We start from the raw sequence: 18,697 nt of genomic DNA on the forward strand, positions 1-18,697 counted from the left end.
ATAATGAGTGAAAACTGCTTTAGACATTCGTATTTTTGGAACATATCTATAAACAATATGTGCCAGTAATTAAAAATTCGTCAACCATCCGCCAATCCGTAATGATAATTTTTTTCATGAAAATATTTCGATTGCTGCGAATACAAAGTGATTTTTCCATTGCTCAGGTATACAAGAACAACGAGCTGTTCTATTACATCGACGGTTATGACGTCCAGAAATCAAATTGGATGCGTTACGTGAATCCCGCCTACTCGTCCGAATCGCAAAACCTAATAGCATGCCAGTATAAGGTAAAGTAATTTTGCGAATCGCATCTTGCGAAGGAGCATATATTTTGAATCACGTCTAGATTATTCTCCGCGCAAGGGAAAAAGCTCAAAATTGTTGCTACTTGTGTTTCAGATGAACATTTATTTTTACACGATCAAGCCAATATTACCGCATCAAGAGTTGCTAGTTTGGTACTGCAGGGAATTCGCGGAAAGGCTCAATTATCCGCTCACCGGTGAGCTGATGCTTCAGAGAATACGTAAGTAGATATATATTCACTGTAAGCTAATATAAGCGTGGAAATTAAATCACAACATGAAAATTTAGCAATCGAAAAATCTCAATTTACCACTAACATTTATAATATATTAAAATGATTAGTGTTACAACGCTGCCATTCGCAGCTTGTATTAAATTTCACTTGATTAATTGTGCATTTCTATCAGCGTATTTTATAACATAATTTGTATGTTTATGAATAATCTTCTCTATAAAATAGAAATTATAATTATATAAACGGTAACTAGTGTCACATGATACAATTTAATTCGAATTAAAATCGTAAGCAAAACTAATATATATATTGTTATCCATCCAGCAGAGAACCTTTCAACTATTTTGAAGTAATTTTACAAATTATAGCGTAATATTACAGAAACGGATATAGAATAGCAAATTATAGCAAAATTATGATAAATGCAAAATTGTGCTTTTGGCCTTATATCTCCAATAACTCTTATATGCAGGAATGGTAAGTAATGAGCTACAAATAACATCGTTACCGTTAGCAATACTTTTTTATAATAATGACCCGGCGATGAGGTTATAATTTTTTATAACAGTAATGGTATAATCAGAGTTGGAATAGTCACTTTTGATAAATAACTCGATACCATTACGCGTTACTCATTAAAAAAAGTAACTCATTAGTTAACTCATTACGTAACAAACAAACGTAATGAGTTACTAATGCGTTACTTTGACCCGTTATGTAACGTAACGTTATGTAAAGTAACAAGTTCCATTTTTTTTCAATGAGTAACGCATTATTTGTCAAAAGTGACTATTTCAGCCCTACCATTACCGTTATGAAAAATTGTAACGTCATTACCAAATCGTTACAAAAAGGTAACGGTAACAATGTTACTAGTAACTCATTACTTCCTATACCTGATCTTAAACATAAAATTCAATATGCTAAATAAAACGTGATAAATAAAATAATAAATACATGAGGGCTGTTCCAAAATTTATATAATGCAATCAAATATTTGCATAAAAATCCCGTTTTGTAAACTTGTCTGTGTTGCAAACTGAAAGCTCATAAAGTGACCTCTTTTTGCACTATTTATTCATTTTTTACTACATTGTTTTTGATTACATAAAAATTCAATTTTGTATTTTTAAATAAATTTATATATATATATATATATATAAAAAGAAGCAACACCTTTTTCACTCATACGTCAAATTTATTTAAATATATTTATAACGCGCGATATTTATTATTAAAAAGATTTTTATATTTTATTATCAATTATTTTTACAGGACAACAAGTACAACAATCGACGCTACCAACGGAAATTTCGCCCGCTGTCGACGTAATATCGCCCTTGAAAGATTCATCGATCTACGAGAGGCGTCAGATGACACCAACAGATGGTTCCGTGAGGTCAGACGAGGGTTATCATTCAAACGGTTACCACGACGAGATCCTAACACCACCTGAGGAAAGCAGCGAATCCGATAGTGAGAACAACTACGTGCTGGATTTCAGTAAGAATGCCAAATCGTCAGTGTGCAACGACGAGATTTTGAAGCAAGACAACACCGCAGCGAAGAACGAATATAGAAAAGTCAAGATCAAGATCTCCAAGACCTACGGTAATTTTCAAGCCACAAAGGGCATCGCTGACGGTCCGACGAAGGACAAGGATCAAGAGTTGTCCAGTCGGGCAGTCACTCCGGAACTTCAGAAGCCGGTATCACCTATCATCCTACAAAAGAGCACGGTGTTGTCGACCGTGAATGAGGATGAGATCTCTGAGAAGAATATGAAACCCTTTTACGAGCCGGAGGTTAAAGGTGGTAATTTGCCGATGTCCGGCAGACCCGCTTACCTAGCCAACCCCAGCAGTTCCATCCTGGAGAACATTCTGTTGCGTAACAGCACAGACAACAATAACAATAGCCACAACCATCATCATCACAATGGTGGCTCGCAACAACACCATCAGCACCATCAGCTACACCATCAGACTCACGCGGACTCAGTGACGCCGCCACCTTCCAGTCCCACCGAGATGGCATATTCTTACAAGAAGTCCCATCGTTACGGAAACATTCTGCCCTGCAGCCCAGACTCTAGCTCGAATCTGCCCTTACAAACGGATTCGTGTGTGAATTCGACCAGTGGCAACGGTGGCGTATTACCTAGCATGCAGAGCCCCACCGGCAATCTGCACTCCAGTACAGGAGGAGGACTGCATTCGAGCACCGGTGGAAGCAGCAACGGCAGTCTGCCGCCGCATCCTGGAAATTTGCATTCATCCAGCAATCCCGGCGGTGGCATACATTCCAGTACGAGCGTGCTCTCGTCTAGCGCAATGCTAACGTCCACCAGCAGTCCGCATTCGGCGTCCACGACAGTGAACGGTTGTCCGCCCAAGCGAAAGACCAAATCGCCGTCGCCGTCGTCAAGTCAGAACGGCGTGCCCACCCCGACGACGATCCTTTACTCCGGCAGCTCAGGGGCCACCAGCTGTCAGATCGAGTCCGCCAGTCCGGTTTACCCGAATTCCGCCGGTAGTAGCAGTAGCAGCAGCAGCACCAGCAGCAATCAGAGTGTCTCACCGATTTCGCCGATTCAGTCGCCCTCGTCCTACAGTCCGTACGGTAATCTGTACGGTCACCAGAATGGCTCGCTGCACCACAACATGGGCGCGTCACTGTCTATCAATTGCAGCGCCTATTCACCCACGCCGAGCGGTAACGTCGTCTACGAGAGGACGACGGACGGCAGGCGGCTGGAAGCCACCAGCAGCGGTGGCCATCAGCTTCCCACCTCGTCGACCATGCAAATCGACGGTAACCAAGCGTTGATCACCGGCACGCACAATCTTCACCTCGGTCACCATCCGGGTCTCACCATCCATCCCAATTCCTCGTCGTCCCTCAACAGATATTCGCCGGCGAGTTCTTTGTCGCCGGACGATCACGGGTGTTCCCAGAGCGGCTCCCTCAGCCCCAACTCCCAGGGCTCGAGGGGCTACAGGTCGCTGCCTTATCCGCTCAAGAAGAAGGACGGCAAAATGCATTATGAGTGCAATGTCTGCTGCAAAACTTTCGGTCAACTGTCGAATCTCAAGGTTCATCTGAGGACGCATTCCGGTGAGAGGCCCTTCAAATGCAATGTCTGCACCAAAAGCTTCACACAACTCGCACATCTTCAGAAGCATCATCTCGTGCATACCGGTAAGCCGTTAATATAAAAATTAGTTTTGACATAGTTGTCGAATAACAATCAAAGTATGATTTCTCTATCTCTTCAACATATTGCTAATATATTTTATAAGATTTTTGCTTAGTGAATTTATTTACGAATTTTTACTATTTTAAATTATAACAATTGCTTTCGGTTTATATATACGAATTATGAATCATAATATACAACATTAATAATATAATTATTAATTGATGTGTATATAATAATGATTCTTTATTCTTTTGTTCAATTTTGAAGGCAACATTTCCTAAATATACAAAACAAAAGATGTAATGGTTAATTGTCGTTACGAATAAAACTTGTCTGAATTCGATCATATACAAAAAATATGTTATTGCTAGATTTAGTGCCAAATATATTGTATAACAATACATTTGTATTTATTTATTGATGCGATTGTTCTCAGGTGAAAAGCCGCACCAATGCGAGATATGCAAGAAGAGATTCAGCTCAACCTCAAATCTGAAGACCCACCTTAGACTGCACTCCGGCCAAAAGCCGTACGCCTGCGACCTTTGCCCCGCCAAGTTCACCCAATTCGTTCATTTGAAACTGCACAAGAGGTTACACACAAACGAACGACCCTACACCTGCCAGGGTTGCGACAAAAAGTACATTAGCGCCAGCGGCCTCAGGACTCACTGGAAGACAACGAGCTGCAGACCAAACAACATCGAGGACGAGCTCGCGCTTGCCGCGGCTGTGGGCTCGCCAACGTATTACGAGTACGGTCCTGACATGAATGTTGGTAAGTATGAACTCTCGATAGGTTTTACAATCAAGATAAAATGAAGAAACAGCTTATCTTTTCGTTGTTGCACATGCCTAAGGCAATCATTTATATCAATCGACAAATTGTCTCGACACATTTAGAACCTCGGGAAAAATTAATCGATTATTCAAAAAGGAGAATAAATGCACATTAGCATTAGATAAGAAGACAAAGATAACGCTGAACGGGTGTATTATTGCAGGAAATATGCCCAAGGAATGCGAGTTGGAACACATCGATAATTACGACAGGCATGGATCGACGCATGGCCCGCACTCCACGTCCCTTCACAACCTAGAGAATTCTGTAGGTCGGCCGAGCGTCATAGAAACGTCCCAGCCACACATTATCGAGTGTACATAAGTACATTATATAATGTTACATCGGTATATAAATCGCTCATGGGATATGAGCCCTCTTCCGCTCGGGCGCAAATGCATCGTGGAAACGTAAAAGAGTAATTGCTCGCGATTGACCAGAAAAGATGAGATAGGTGCTTTCCTTCTCTGGAATGGCAGTAAAGAAGAGAGCTTTCGCAAATAGCACCGCGCGAAAAATCTTCGCAAATTCTTCATAATTTCGATGAAATTATGGTTGATTTTCAAAGTGTTTTCAAATAATTTTAATAGATTTCTATTAAAATCATAATTGGAGAATTAAAATTTTCTCTCTATAGTTGTACAGCCTAGAAAAATATTAATTTTTTTTCGAAAACATTTTACACTCTTAAATATATACATAATACTATGGTAAAATCTCTTAAAAAAATTATTTTACTTGTTTCTCTCTACTCTCATTATCTCTAATTTTTATAATGTTAAAATTTTTATGTTGAGTTGCATTAAAATAATTTTAAACATGAATACAGTAGAAAAAAAGCAGATTCCAGATTTTTAATTTAATTTATTTAGATCGGTATTCGTAGCCATAAATAATTATCAATCTTTGAAAGCATAATAAATTACAAATTCATATATTCATTTTTTCTTTCATTCAAAAATTATTTACGATTATAATACTGATCTTAGTCTATTTTTTCAAACTAACCATATTTCATCAAAATTTGAGACGATTTGTGAATAATTTCTCGAAACAATGAGAAACACGGGAGAAGTAAATCGTAGAATAATCATCGCTAATTGCATAATAGAAGTTGTTTAATCGATTGTGATCAACAACCGCCTAATTTTATAGCGGACACTTTGAACTTTGTTGTTTTAATATCGAGATGATGATGTGTAGAAAAGGAAAATGGGTTTTTCTAGGAAAGCCGACAAAGTTCTGTCTAGAAACGCGCATAAAGTTCCTTCCTTGTAAATTATCCTTGTAAATACTCATTTCTATATTTTTTCTATCGTAGCGTTATCAACGAAAGAGAGAGAGAGAGAGAGAGTGGTGTTCGAAATAATTAGGTTTAATCGTTTGAGAAAAATCGTAATGCTGCCATTTCAATAAAAATAGAAAAAATGGTCATAGAAGCAACGGTACCAAAGTCACTCGAGTTCCTCGATTACTCTTCCACGATGCATTTTAGAGTTGCACGTCGAAGACGCATCATACAATTCCCAACGACTTACAATTAGATAAATGTCAGTCTAAAATGCTTCCAATTGAATAATTTTATAAAATAATTTTTTACATCTTTTACGCATTGCGATTTTATTCTCAAAAACATCTGTATGTACAAAAAGACATATTAATATTTCTTAATTCATTCAACGTAATTATATTGCAAAAATTAAAAATTGGAAACTATTAAAATTTCAATGGTTTAAAAATTACTTTAAGTAAAATTAAGAAAATTGATTTTAGTTTTGCAAAAATATTATTTAAAGCGCAAGAAAGATAAATTTTTAATAATTTAGCAAGATTTTACTATACATTGTCAGAAAATTGCAAGGCACATGCTGCATTAATTATTATCATCGATACATTGCAAAAATAGACTTTAAATGTATTTCAGACATAATTCTCATGAAACAAAATTTTACGCAGTCTTCGACGGGCTGATTTTAGGTCGGTGTGTAAAATGGCGGATTTTGTCGGCACCCGTCATAATAATGTTCGCATAATAATACGAACGATCAGCAGCAAAAAGCAACAAGAAAGACTCGAACAACTAGTGACGACACGACTGCAACTATACGAGACCTGTACCTGTATATATATATTAATATTACTATTAATTATTCAGTAATTTAAAAAGAAGTAATATAAGGAGCTCTAATTTATGAATACCTTTATACATATATACATATAAATATATATACCTATATATGTGTATATACATCCGTGTGTACACATGTATATGCGTATGTGTACTTGCGTGTATACGCACATACATGCGTGCATACCGTCGTCGTCGGTTGGCGGACGGTAGACTGCGCTTTACGTTAACTTCCGCGAAAAGTAAATTTTATTAAAAGATTTCATTAATAATATTAATTTATTGAATCGTGTATAAAAAAGAAAAGACGTTGAAACTGTCAACGTGCGCTTCTATCTATTATACTCGTGCTTTTGATACGATCGGTACATATAATTTTATTAATGCTTTGAAAGTGTTGCTTCTTTTAGCATCCCTAAGCAAGAGATTTTAGATTTTAACGATCGTGTTATTTATTAACGACGTAATATTTGTCGAAATTTTACGCCGAGAATTCGTTTTCTTGTCGGTATAGTGATGTGTAGCATAATAAGCTCTTTTCGGGCTTTAACCGCAGAGTGAAGCGATAAAAGTAATCGCATATATGAAATTGTGCACCGTAATTTTTCATCGCGCTTATTCCCATATTTTTTTCAGTCTTCGATCCACGCCAAACATATACCTATTTGTAATATTGCTGTCCTATTAGCTTGCATGCATGGGCATGTTTCTATTTACTTGAGCTGAATCTTTCTTTCTTTAACGCCCATTAGCTAAAGGAGAACATGTTTTATATAAATTTAAGTTTCGATTGTAAAAAGTATCTCCTTAATATCACGCAGTTTGAGGATATCCATAGCTTTAAACGATCAAAATTTAAAAGAGGAGAGGGCAATTGTCTGTAAAATCGGAAGTTTATGATAGAAAATCTAGTCAAAACGTCCTGAGAAAGAGAGAGAGAAACATAGTGCAATTACGGCGTTTCTTAAGGAAAAAGTATTTCGAAATTGAGTTAAATCTCCGTGGAAACAATTATCAAATATCGCGTGCGCGCGAATCGATTCTTCGATCACGTCGTGCTTCCTGTACATAGCGCAAAAAGTAAAAAAAAAAAAAAATTAGAATTAACGAATCGTCGAAGATGCTGTTCTTCTTTCCCGCAGCTTCTATTGATTTTACGCAAATTCGGCGAATTCGAACACTTCCATTAATGCTAAGCTAGATCGAACGAGTTAATCCTGAGCGCAGCTTACCGTACGTGGTGCGAAACAACTCAATCTTCAACTGAGGGACGACTCCGGGGAGGGGTTTCGTCATCGTGAGGGTCGGGGGCGAGAAAGAGAATTTTTTAACGAACGATACGAATTTTTAAACCCGAAATCGAGATCTCCGGAGTCGTCGTTCCGTACGCAGGAAAAAATTAATATCAAATCAATTCATTATTTCACATAGAAACGAGAATATAAAATCTTTTTGAAAAATAAATAAACAAAATGAATTTAAAACTCACGCTCGATATATGCAAACACAATTCAACAAATGTGACAGTGTGACACAAGGAGTTGCGAGTTTACTCTCCGTGCCAAAGATTCGGATTCAAATCGATCTAGAACAATATAACGCGAATGTCCATTTCCATCCCGATGTAAATTATAACTTTGATCTTGAGTTTAATTTACTTTTTATCTTTTTCTAATTTTTAGAACTCAGAAAAGGTAAAGAGTAAATTAAACCAAGATAAATTAACCAAAATTAATCTATATTGGTGAAAATCAGTTTTTAATTGATTGAAAAACGATCACCTCTCAGAAGGCAAATTACCGAGAGTGACTTTGTCTAAAAAAGTCTCTTCTATTAATTCGTTCGGAACCGGCGTTAAAACTGTAGGATCTGCATATATTTACAAATATATGCAAATCTGCATATATCTACAAATATATGCAGAAAAGATCGCCTACACATGTTGAGAAGCGTATAGCACGCGAAGAAGAAGAAATAAGTAAAGTCAATCAATGAGCAAATAAATTAGAATAAAATAGTAACGGATATGTATTAAATCTTGATTTTCGTTACATTATGAGATAGGAAACATGTACGTTTCTGACTAACTTGTCATTCTTCAGCATGAGAAGCGCAACTAACATATATAACGTCCAACAAAAAAATGTAAAATGAAATATATATAAAAAAAAATTTATAAATAAATGCAGAAGTTACAACTTCTTCAAAGAATTTATAATCATAAATAGACATAATTTGCTTACATGAAGAAATTTTCTTCGTGTATATTCGTCTATCAAATTCTTTCAAAAAGATTTTATATATTCTTGCTCATATGTGAAACGACTTGTTGATTTGATACAAATTTTTTTTCTGCGTAAAGATATTAATCTAAGGGACGTATCGCAGACTGATATACACACGGCTATTCGAATGTTTGTGAGATTTTAAAGAGTCACGTGCATCGCGATACGATTCCGTGCGAAGCGAGAGAGAAAAGGAAAGAGAGCGCGAGAGTGAGAGAGTGTGCGATTTTCAAGAATGCAGGAGTGTATTAGATTATTGTTCTAAATTTCGGCTTCCTTCGCAAGATCCTCCGAGGCTTCGGTTTCGCAAAAATCTCCCCCCCCCGCCTCCACCCCTCGCGTCTCTGATGTTGCAACACCAGGCCGCAACAATTTATATATAAATCCAAAGAAATCCTTAGCTGAATCCTTTAGCTGAATCATTCATCTTTCGAGATGTAATAGGGGACACGCGACTACCAATGCTCTCCTATACCAAGATCACGCGCGAGATCTTTGCGAAACTGATGCTCCTCGTTTCTCCATTCTCCCCGAATTACCTATTACCCTCATACTATCCATCACCTGTCCGCTAGGACACCGTCGAACGCACTCGAACGAAGAGTTCCTCCTCGACTGTCCCGGCAATTATACCGTAATAAGTTTAACGAGCGTTTCGCGAACTGGACTGGTAAATGCGAACGCGAGACGATGTATCGTAGATTCACAGGGCCTTTACACTGATTTGCTGATATACCCTTTAATAATCAGGCAACGTGGACGACTCGCGGGCATTCTACGGGATGCCGAGAAAGCAATGAAAACATTTCTGTACAAGCGTAGCGTGCGCTATACTAGCGATAATATATAAGTACTAATAGACGCTGCCGCGATCACGCTCGAGGAGCTCCTCGGATGTTGTACGAGGTATCCGCGCGCGCGTTCTTCGGCATCGTTCATCTGTAAGGCGCCTATATCTGCAAGCAGGAGAGATGCGACGAAGACGAAGTGGAGGCAACGACCTTGAAAAAAATTTTTTTCCAAGGCTCGTTGAAGTAATATCGCGTTATACAAGCAATAATGAAATTTCTTTTGGCGACATTCGCGGTTTCCGGTGACGTTCCTCATCACCGGGTGACATTCCGTACATTGCCTCGAATCCCCGCCTTGCCTGTATTTTGAGAGCACTATTACGAATAACGAAGTTAAAACGGAGCTAGGGGAGGAGAAACCTTAGGCGCTTAGGACTTTGAAACGCTAATAGCGAGAACGTGGAGATGGGAGCGGAGAGCACACGGCGCAGTGCGTAAAGAGGCAAACGGTGAAGACCATGTAAATACATACGCTGAAAGTAGTGAAATATGGAGAGAAAAGCGACAAGCGTGGGCGACTAACCGCCTCGAGAACAAACAAGCAATATTTAGTTCTTATCATCTCGTAATAATTAAAGGATAAACAATCCAATTGTACCGTGCACGCACACGCGCGCGCACGCGTGCACGCGCTCGTACGTATTTAAACGACTATAAATTAAATGTTAATTATCCTTACACTTCGTATACATATATATATATATAGTGAAATTGTTACGCATTTATTATCATTATAATTATTGAATAGGTAATGCTCAATTAGCATTTGTTTCTTAAAATAAAGAATAAATATATGGCTGTTGGATATTTATATGCACATATCACTACCATCCCTACATACATCGTTATAGTCCATCATTCAACGTAATGTTAATGCTTAAAATTGATGCAAGAATCACGTTTAGAATGTTCATTTTCCAGAAAAATAAAATTGAGGGAAAAAAGTTTTTTCCCAAAAATACGAAAAAAAGTAATTAGGGTAACTCCGGTATATATTGCCTCACCGATGGAAAACTTAATTTATCAAATATTACTTATTATATTTAAGGTAAATAAATTATACTAATAAAAACTCTATACTGTCTATTGCTATAAAAAAAATTAAAAATACGAAATATTTATTTTCTTATATTTGAAAAAAAACTTTTAAAAACTCTTACATTTTTTGCTAAATGTAGTAGGAGTCAGCAAATTAGACAAAAGATGTGGAACGATCAAATTAGAATAAAAGAGTACTTATGTTTTTTTATACTCCATCCTTTCTCTACACTTATTACATTTATGTATCACGAAATGGCCATAGCCATGTAAGAAACGTCCAACTCGCGCGAAATTCGTTTCGAGAAAAATGAATAATATTTGATGTGATTTAAAAATAAATGTAGGTAAAAACTGTTTTTTATTAATTTTAGGCACATATTAGGCTTTGATCTTTTTTTGTTTAATGTAGAAAAATATACGAACTTCTCATTGATTACAATAATTCAAAAATTATAATTTTGTGAGTTGGTCATTCTTAACAAAATTTCTTGCATAACTAAAACCAAATAATAAACTTTTTATATTTTCTATAAAGAGAGAAATTATTTTATATAAATTGTAATTGTAATACATCGCTGCGTCACTCATAACATTGACAAACTGATTCTAACTTCAATGACTTCGTTAATATTAAAAATAAAAAAGTAAAATTACAACATAATACTAAAGGAATATAATAGAATGGTTAAAAGCAAGTTATATCTACTTCTATTTCATATATTTTATCTGACTGTTGCGGCGTAAATCCCCGCACAGCGTAAATATACTGGAGTTATCTTACGATAATAAAATTCTTTTTCTTTTTTGTGAAAAATAAAATTGTGATAAAGCTCATTTTTTTCCGGAAAAAATTAGAAAAATATGACTGTAACTGATGAATTACTTATCAAGCTTTTAAATGTGAAAGAAACTTTAAGATTCGAATAAACGTTTCTCAGATCTCAAATCTATCTCTGTCTCACAGATAATAATGTAATACACAAGACAAAAACAAATTTGAAATCTGAGAAACATCTATAAATTCGGACCTAAAAGTTTCTTTAAAACCATTAACATAGAAGACAATAAAGATGACATTATCTTAAAAAATAAATCCAAAAAAATACAAGAGAAAAATTAAGAAAAATCCATCTTTTCTCAAAATTCCAAAAATATTTCTGGGCTAAGAACACTAGTCACATCACAATCACACGATTTACACGCAAGGGGAAGAATAACAATGTGGATATGGATGTGAACTGGATATGTGGACTCACAGGACAATTTTTTAGTTTTTATTATAAATTGATCTACAAGTCATCATATCCTGATTTATCGTCATTTACATCATTATTATCATAAATAATAAAAGGCTACGTTGCCACTTATTATTTTCATATGCATTGTACAATCAATCCTCGAAACTACCACAATGATTTCACAGTAATTTCGAGGCATAAAACAATACTTAATTTGTGTTTATTCGAATTTCACTAGGCATAAAAGTTGCCGTTCGAACAAGTCGCACGAAAATAAAAGTGGTTCTGACAGTCATCAGAAAAGTAAAAGGGAAGAAAGTTATCTCTAAGTTCATAATCCTGTATAAATTGTCACTTGCATTATCGATCTCCCCTAAATGGAGATGCGAATATGATCTTTCTCCAGTGCATGTTGAGAGAATAATATATCTTTTCTAATTCCTATAGTAATTAGAAAAATAATACAATTTCGCATTATTAATGGAAACAATTAACTATATGCATAATGTATAATCACATGATTTATACGGGTACGCGAACATTTGAGTATGTTGTCACAGCTAACCAATTTTCTGGAAAAATGGAATGTTTATTTGCAACATGTATCAGCTAACACGATTTTATGTCGCTATCGTGATTTTGTTTGATACAACGTTTCATAAGATATAAGCGTCCTAAAAGTGTTAATGAAAATCAGGTACTTACCTTATCAAGGTACGGGACTGTCTGTTCCACTCCCACTGTTGGTCCCAGCCTCCGTTTTGGTAGCGGCCACCCTATCACCTCGCTTGGACGTTTTCGATAATGTCGCTACTTCCCTCAACAAACTAGATATCTTCTGTTGCATATTAGAGATTTTTGCCTCGTACTCTTTCTCTGACGCTTTCATCTTATTACGCAATTCTGTTTCGGATGTGAAGTTCTTCGCCTTCAGTTCAGTAATCTGTAACAAAACAAAAAAAATGCCAAAGTTAAATATTGTTCATTTTATCGTTTCTAAAAAAAACTTCTGGAAAATCATCACTCACTTGTCTATCTTTTGCTAATAACTGATTCTCTTTTATGTTGATTTGCTTCTGAAGATTTGCTATCGTTTCTTTGAGCTGCGTGACCGCTACTACATGATCCGAGCTGTTCGGATCGTGAGGATCGTGTACACCGGCCATTCGTGCTGCTTTCACGGGAGTGGGACCGTTCGTATCTCCGCCTTCGGATTGCGGTGGCAGTTTTGTTACATCGACTCTGTGGGGTCTTTTATTATGGCCCTTCAATCTGCAACAGAAAGTACGAGATATATAATTGAGAATTTCATCAAAACAGTTTAAAATGCTTATCGAATGTGTATTTCACATAGAACATACTTTGAAAATTTGTGTTATACACACAATATTAAAACTACTAAGTACAAAGTTATAGCGTAATCGTTTTTTTTTACTCGACCCGACTCCGAGTTGGCTTGTTCTTTTTAGGAATAAAAAAAAAGATAAATTGCGTAAGAAATTGAGCTAAAAAGAACATCGACTCGAAGTCGAGTAGAGTCAGCAAATCAAATACGCTATTACCTTGTAATATTATGTATCTGGATAATTACTTTTGTTCTTTGTGCTTCGCGGCCCGCTGCTGCGCCATTTTCATATGCGCTCGTCTCTCTGCATCCGATTGCTTTGTCTTTGCCAACGCTCGTTTATATGACAGTGTACACAGCCAACATAATAACTTGCCATCTACCTAAAAACCAAAACATCACCGTAACCGATTAAGTAACATTGTGATAAAATAGATGTATTACCATGTACCAACAAGAGAGAGAGGTCTTAGCTGTAGAAATTACACTTGATGCTTATTCGCTCTCTAAAAAAAGAAAAGAAGTCGTGACAGGAAGTCAAATGTATTCAGAAAATATAAGTATCGTAGCGAAATAGAGCATACACAGCTACTCTCGGTTATTCAGAGTAATTAAAAAAAATCAAAGTATTGTACTAAGAAACAGGTATATATAAATACCACTAAAAAAATAATTAATTTACATAAATCTCATATAAATTTTTCATGGAAATATTTATTATTACTTAAGGAATACTTTCATCAAACTCTACAGAATAAGATCAAGAATACAATCACATTGTGGTAATATTTGGTGAGATTTAAAAAAATGTGAGTAAAAAAAATATTCATACATATTCTCGGAGAAATAGGAGTAAGTTGTATTACCGAATATAAAGAAATAAAAAAAAGAAAAGAAAAACAATATTAGAAAAAAATAAGTTTCAGCATAAAATCTGGTTTCTATATTGCACAGCTAGAGATCGTCTCCTTCAAATATTGAGAGCTACAAGCATACCGCCTTTGCGTTACCTTCTTATCCTCGTCCTGTCTATCAAAGGCACACTTCTGCTTGCATTGCTCGCATGTGACTGGAGGTCCATAGCGTTTCTCTGAATTTGTACACCGTTGACACTTACTACCAATAAATGCAGCAATAGTATTGCAGTACTCGCAAGCCGACGGCTTTCCATAGGACTTTACATTTTGCTCACACTTTTTACATATGGTGCTTGTGTTACCCTTTCTGTAAAAAGAATTGAAATAATAATAATGTTATCTATCTGTTCCATTTTACAGAAAATGTTTACAAGAACAGTGATTTGTTTTCACACTTACATTGTTTGCTGGAATTCCGATCTGCAGTATGTACATTTTACTACGGGAAAGGCTCCTCTGCATTCCTATTTGAACAACAAATTATCTTAAGTATTATCAGAAACATAATATATTTGCTAATATATTGTCTAATATATTTTTTTTCTTGTATCCTCCTAACAATATCTTTTGCATTTTTTCACAGTTTGTTATTATGCATTTACAGTACAATGAAATATTTTAGCAAAGTAATCTTAAGAATCTATAACAAAATTAACATCCTATACAATATTTTCCAGTTACATGTGTCAAATTAAATAAAAAAAAAAAAAATACTTTCTTGCAAATAATCACATTTTATGTTTATAGCCCAACAAAAACTGAAATCAACTGAAAGTGAAGAAACTGCAGTTTATCAAATTGTACTTCAAATTTCTTAATTTACATTTGTATGTATTTACACAAAAACCATGTTTTTCAAGCATATCATAGAAATGTAATATTACTAATTTATCAAATATTTCTATTTTAATTGTTCATATTTTCCTAGCAATTTTTCATATCTTTATGTGTTTTATGTGTTTACTATCATACATTTACAGTATAATAAAATATTCTAACAAAATAATCCTGATAATAGTAAAAAATTAACATTCAAATATTTAGGAGCCATGTGTGTCTCAAATTTTTTTATTCAAATATTTAATTTCTCTCAAATAAACACATTTTACAGTATGACACAAGAAAGAATTATCCAAACAATTTTATTGTATTTAACATTTCCTTAGATAAATGGACAATATATTTACAGAAAAACCAATACTTTCTCTCACATTTTATGATACTTTCTAATCATATTTTATGGTACAACAAAGAATCATCATTCAAAGAATGCAAGCCATTGTACTTTCACATATGTAACAAATTTACACAATATGTTATCCAAATGTGTCATAGCAAATTTTATTGAAAAAAAAATTTCATTGCTAAAGCACATGATAAATCACTTCAATTACTAATTCTATATTTCTTTTTCAATTTTTCATGTTTTCATAACAATGTTTTGCAGATTTGACAATTTTAGTTATTATGTACTTATTATTATTCATTTACAAAATAAAATATTCTAACAAAGCAATCTTGACATAATCTATAAGAAAACTAACATCCTAAGAAATATTTTTGAAAATTATAATCCAAGTATTTTTAAGTCATGTGTTTCAAATGTTCTCTTTTATTCAAACAATACTTTCTTATAAGTAATCGTATACTTTACACTATATCCTAACAAATGATTGTAAAATCATCTAAACATAAGAAATACACCTTGCTGAATTACACTTTAAATTTTCTCAGTTACATATACAACGAATTTACACAAAAACTATATTTGCAAACGTATCATGAAAATTTAATATTAATGATCTATCACATATCACTATTTCAATTTTTTCAACAACCTTTCGCAACCTTATATTTTCATCTATATTTTGTTTATAATCATGCTATATTTACAATATAATAAAACATTCTAATAAAGTAATCTTGATAATAAGAAAATTAATACCTCAAGAAATATTTTTGAGTCAAGTAATCACGCTCTGCGATAACACAAAAACGTGACAAGAAATGCAGCCTATTGTACTTAAAATTTCTTCTGAGGCACATGTAATTTCCTCTAGGACATATTTACACAAAAGCTATGTTTCCAAGATAAACGCATCATAGAAAACTTCTATTGAATTTTTAATTTTTATTATGACAAATCTTGTAGACGCGGCGATAAAAGTAACACTCGCTGTTTTGTCGTACCCCGTTTCATCGCGATTTCGCGAACGGCATCGGAATCCTGAGATCCTCTCAATGCCGCGGCGTCATCGCGTGAATTCAGAAACAAGGATGCCGCGTGACGCCCGCGAGGAAACAGACGAGGCGCGTACCTTGCACAATTGCTGGCCGGGTGAGAGGTCCTCGAAGGGATGTCTGGAGAAGCACCGGGAGCACGCGAAAAGCGCTTGCACGTTGTTCGCGCTCATCCTCGACGGCTTCCCCGCGATCGGCGCGGTTCGCGATTGGGTATAAGTTTTACCGGACAACGGGGAGAGGCGGCCGCGGCACCAGACGAAAAGACGCGAGAGCGAGGACAAGGGAAGAGCAGTGAGAACGTCACGATGCACGGCACCCACGTCGCGGGATGAGGAGAGACGCGTGTGAACGTAAAAATCGACGATGGCAACACGCCAGCGTGATTATCCCGACTGTACCAGACTGCGATCACTACTTCGCCGGAACCGGTTGTTGACTTTCACGTAGCCATCTGTGACCGCTGTGACGGAGCAACATGGCCGTCCGAGGGCGCCACCGCCGCGCGAAGCCATTTTCAAATTCTTCGGAGTGCAGTAGCGTTTCAAATTAACGGAATTATTCGAAATAATTCAGAGTAATTTCAGAATAAAAGAAGCAACGTCAGTCGCTTTGTTTTGAATGAAAAAAGTGCAATGTAACGTGGTTTTAAAAATTAAATTTAAAATATCGTACCTCCTCCACAATACGTTTTTTTAAATAAAACAAAACTTAAAATTTTTTGATGGAGAAACAATGAAAAAAATTAAAAAACGGTTCGAAAAATGCAGAATCTTCGATTTTTAAAGTTTTTCTTTTTTATGTCCGTTTCTGTCAATGTAAATTAGTTTTAATCTTGATTTAACTCATTCTTCATCATTTTCCTATTCTCAAAACTAAAAAAAATAAAAACAAAAGATATTATAATGTTAAATTGAGATTGAAGCTAATTTACATTAATAGAAAAATAGATTTTAGTCGCTTTCTTCAAATGAAGAAAATGCAATATAATATAAGCGACTTTTAAAAATTAATTTAAAATAGTACAGTGACTACAGTGTATTTCTCTCGCTATATAAAAGTACGTTTTTAAAATAAAATAAAACATAAAATTACTTGCATCTAGATGGAAAACAAAAAATTAAAACTCACGCACATGTGTGCCATATTGCAGAGATATTTATAAAGAATATGTAAAATATTTATTATTCAAATATTTTATAAATATTTGCAAAAATATTTCATAAACATTTTAGTGATCTTAGATTAAACGGATCAGCATAAAAATTTATCATGAATATCACATAAAAATATTTATAAAATACAGTACAAATATTAATTCTTTTACTTACCATAAATGTTATATAAAATATGTAGTTTATATTTTAATACATTTTGAATGCGTTTTGAATATATTAGGATTTCTTCCCTTCGGGTGTATAAAATATATCTGTAAAATGTTTACATAACATATATAAAAATGAATAGTAATAAATATTCTTATTTAAAAATTAGCATGTTATCTATTGTAATTTGCAACCCCTAATTTAAAGTCTGTTTTTCACGTTTCCAATTAATTGTAAATTTGTTAATAATTTTTTAATTATTTAATTAATATAAATATCATTGCATAATTTGATTCATAATTATAATTAAAATTAAAAATTGTATAATGTATATGTTAATTATTATATAATGTATTAAATTATAGTATATATGTTAATTATTATAAATATTTATTAAATTTGTAAAAGAATTGCTGTGGAAAAAAATGCGCGTAGCATGTCCTAATAATCTAAAATAAATATTGTGTGCTTATCTATCTACAGCACGTATTATCGAATTCTTCAGAACAAATTCCGATCGGAATTATTCCATTTCCTCTAAAAAAAAAAAACATAATAGAAATTTAGGGAATAATTGAATAATTCCGATCGGAATTTATTTCGAACAGTTTCATAATACACATACCTATTAGGTTAGATTCCGAAACGTCCTTTTCGAGGAAAATTCTACTCGAAATATATTGTATCAAATAAAATTTTCATCATAAAGAATGTTTTGAAATGTAACTTTAAGTAA

The 18,697-nt window shown here is 34.6% G+C and overlaps 2 protein-coding genes across 4 annotated transcripts in view; one reads left to right on the forward strand and one right to left on the reverse strand.

The window, feature by feature from the left end:
* LOC105196936 (PR domain zinc finger protein 1) overlaps nucleotides 1–10,328 on the forward strand; it is a 47,730-nt gene extending 37,402 nt beyond the window's left edge. For all 3 annotated transcript variants that reach the window (XM_039456273.1, XM_026137635.2, XM_011163104.3), the window contains 5 exons: nucleotides 168–293; nucleotides 406–532; nucleotides 1,823–3,748; nucleotides 4,186–4,527; nucleotides 4,754–10,328. In XM_039456273.1, the coding sequence (XP_039312207.1) occupies nucleotides 168–293; nucleotides 406–532; nucleotides 1,823–3,748; nucleotides 4,186–4,527; nucleotides 4,754–4,914 (2,682 nt within the window). In that variant the 3' untranslated portion in view covers nucleotides 4,915–10,328. The remainder of the gene's footprint in view (nucleotides 1–167; nucleotides 294–405; nucleotides 533–1,822; nucleotides 3,749–4,185; nucleotides 4,528–4,753) is intronic.
* Nucleotides 10,329–12,137: 1,809 nt separating this feature from the next.
* LOC105196934 (protein FAM76A) lies at nucleotides 12,138–16,809 on the reverse strand. The gene is made up of 7 exons (XM_011163102.3): nucleotides 16,714–16,809; nucleotides 14,795–14,859; nucleotides 14,489–14,702; nucleotides 13,725–13,861; nucleotides 13,162–13,405; nucleotides 12,839–13,076; nucleotides 12,138–12,705 (listed from the first exon to the last, which is right to left on the reverse strand). The coding sequence occupies exons 1-6, from the start codon at nucleotides 16,807–16,809 to the stop codon at nucleotides 12,843–12,845; spliced, it is 990 nt and encodes a 329-aa protein (XP_011161404.1). The 3' UTR covers nucleotides 12,138–12,705; nucleotides 12,839–12,842.
* Between the last annotated feature and the right edge of the window lie 1,888 nt (nucleotides 16,810–18,697).

Source organism: Solenopsis invicta, chromosome 12, assembly GCF_016802725.1.
Source record: "Solenopsis invicta isolate M01_SB chromosome 12, UNIL_Sinv_3.0, whole genome shotgun sequence".
NCBI lineage: Eukaryota > Metazoa > Arthropoda > Insecta > Hymenoptera > Formicidae > Solenopsis > Solenopsis invicta.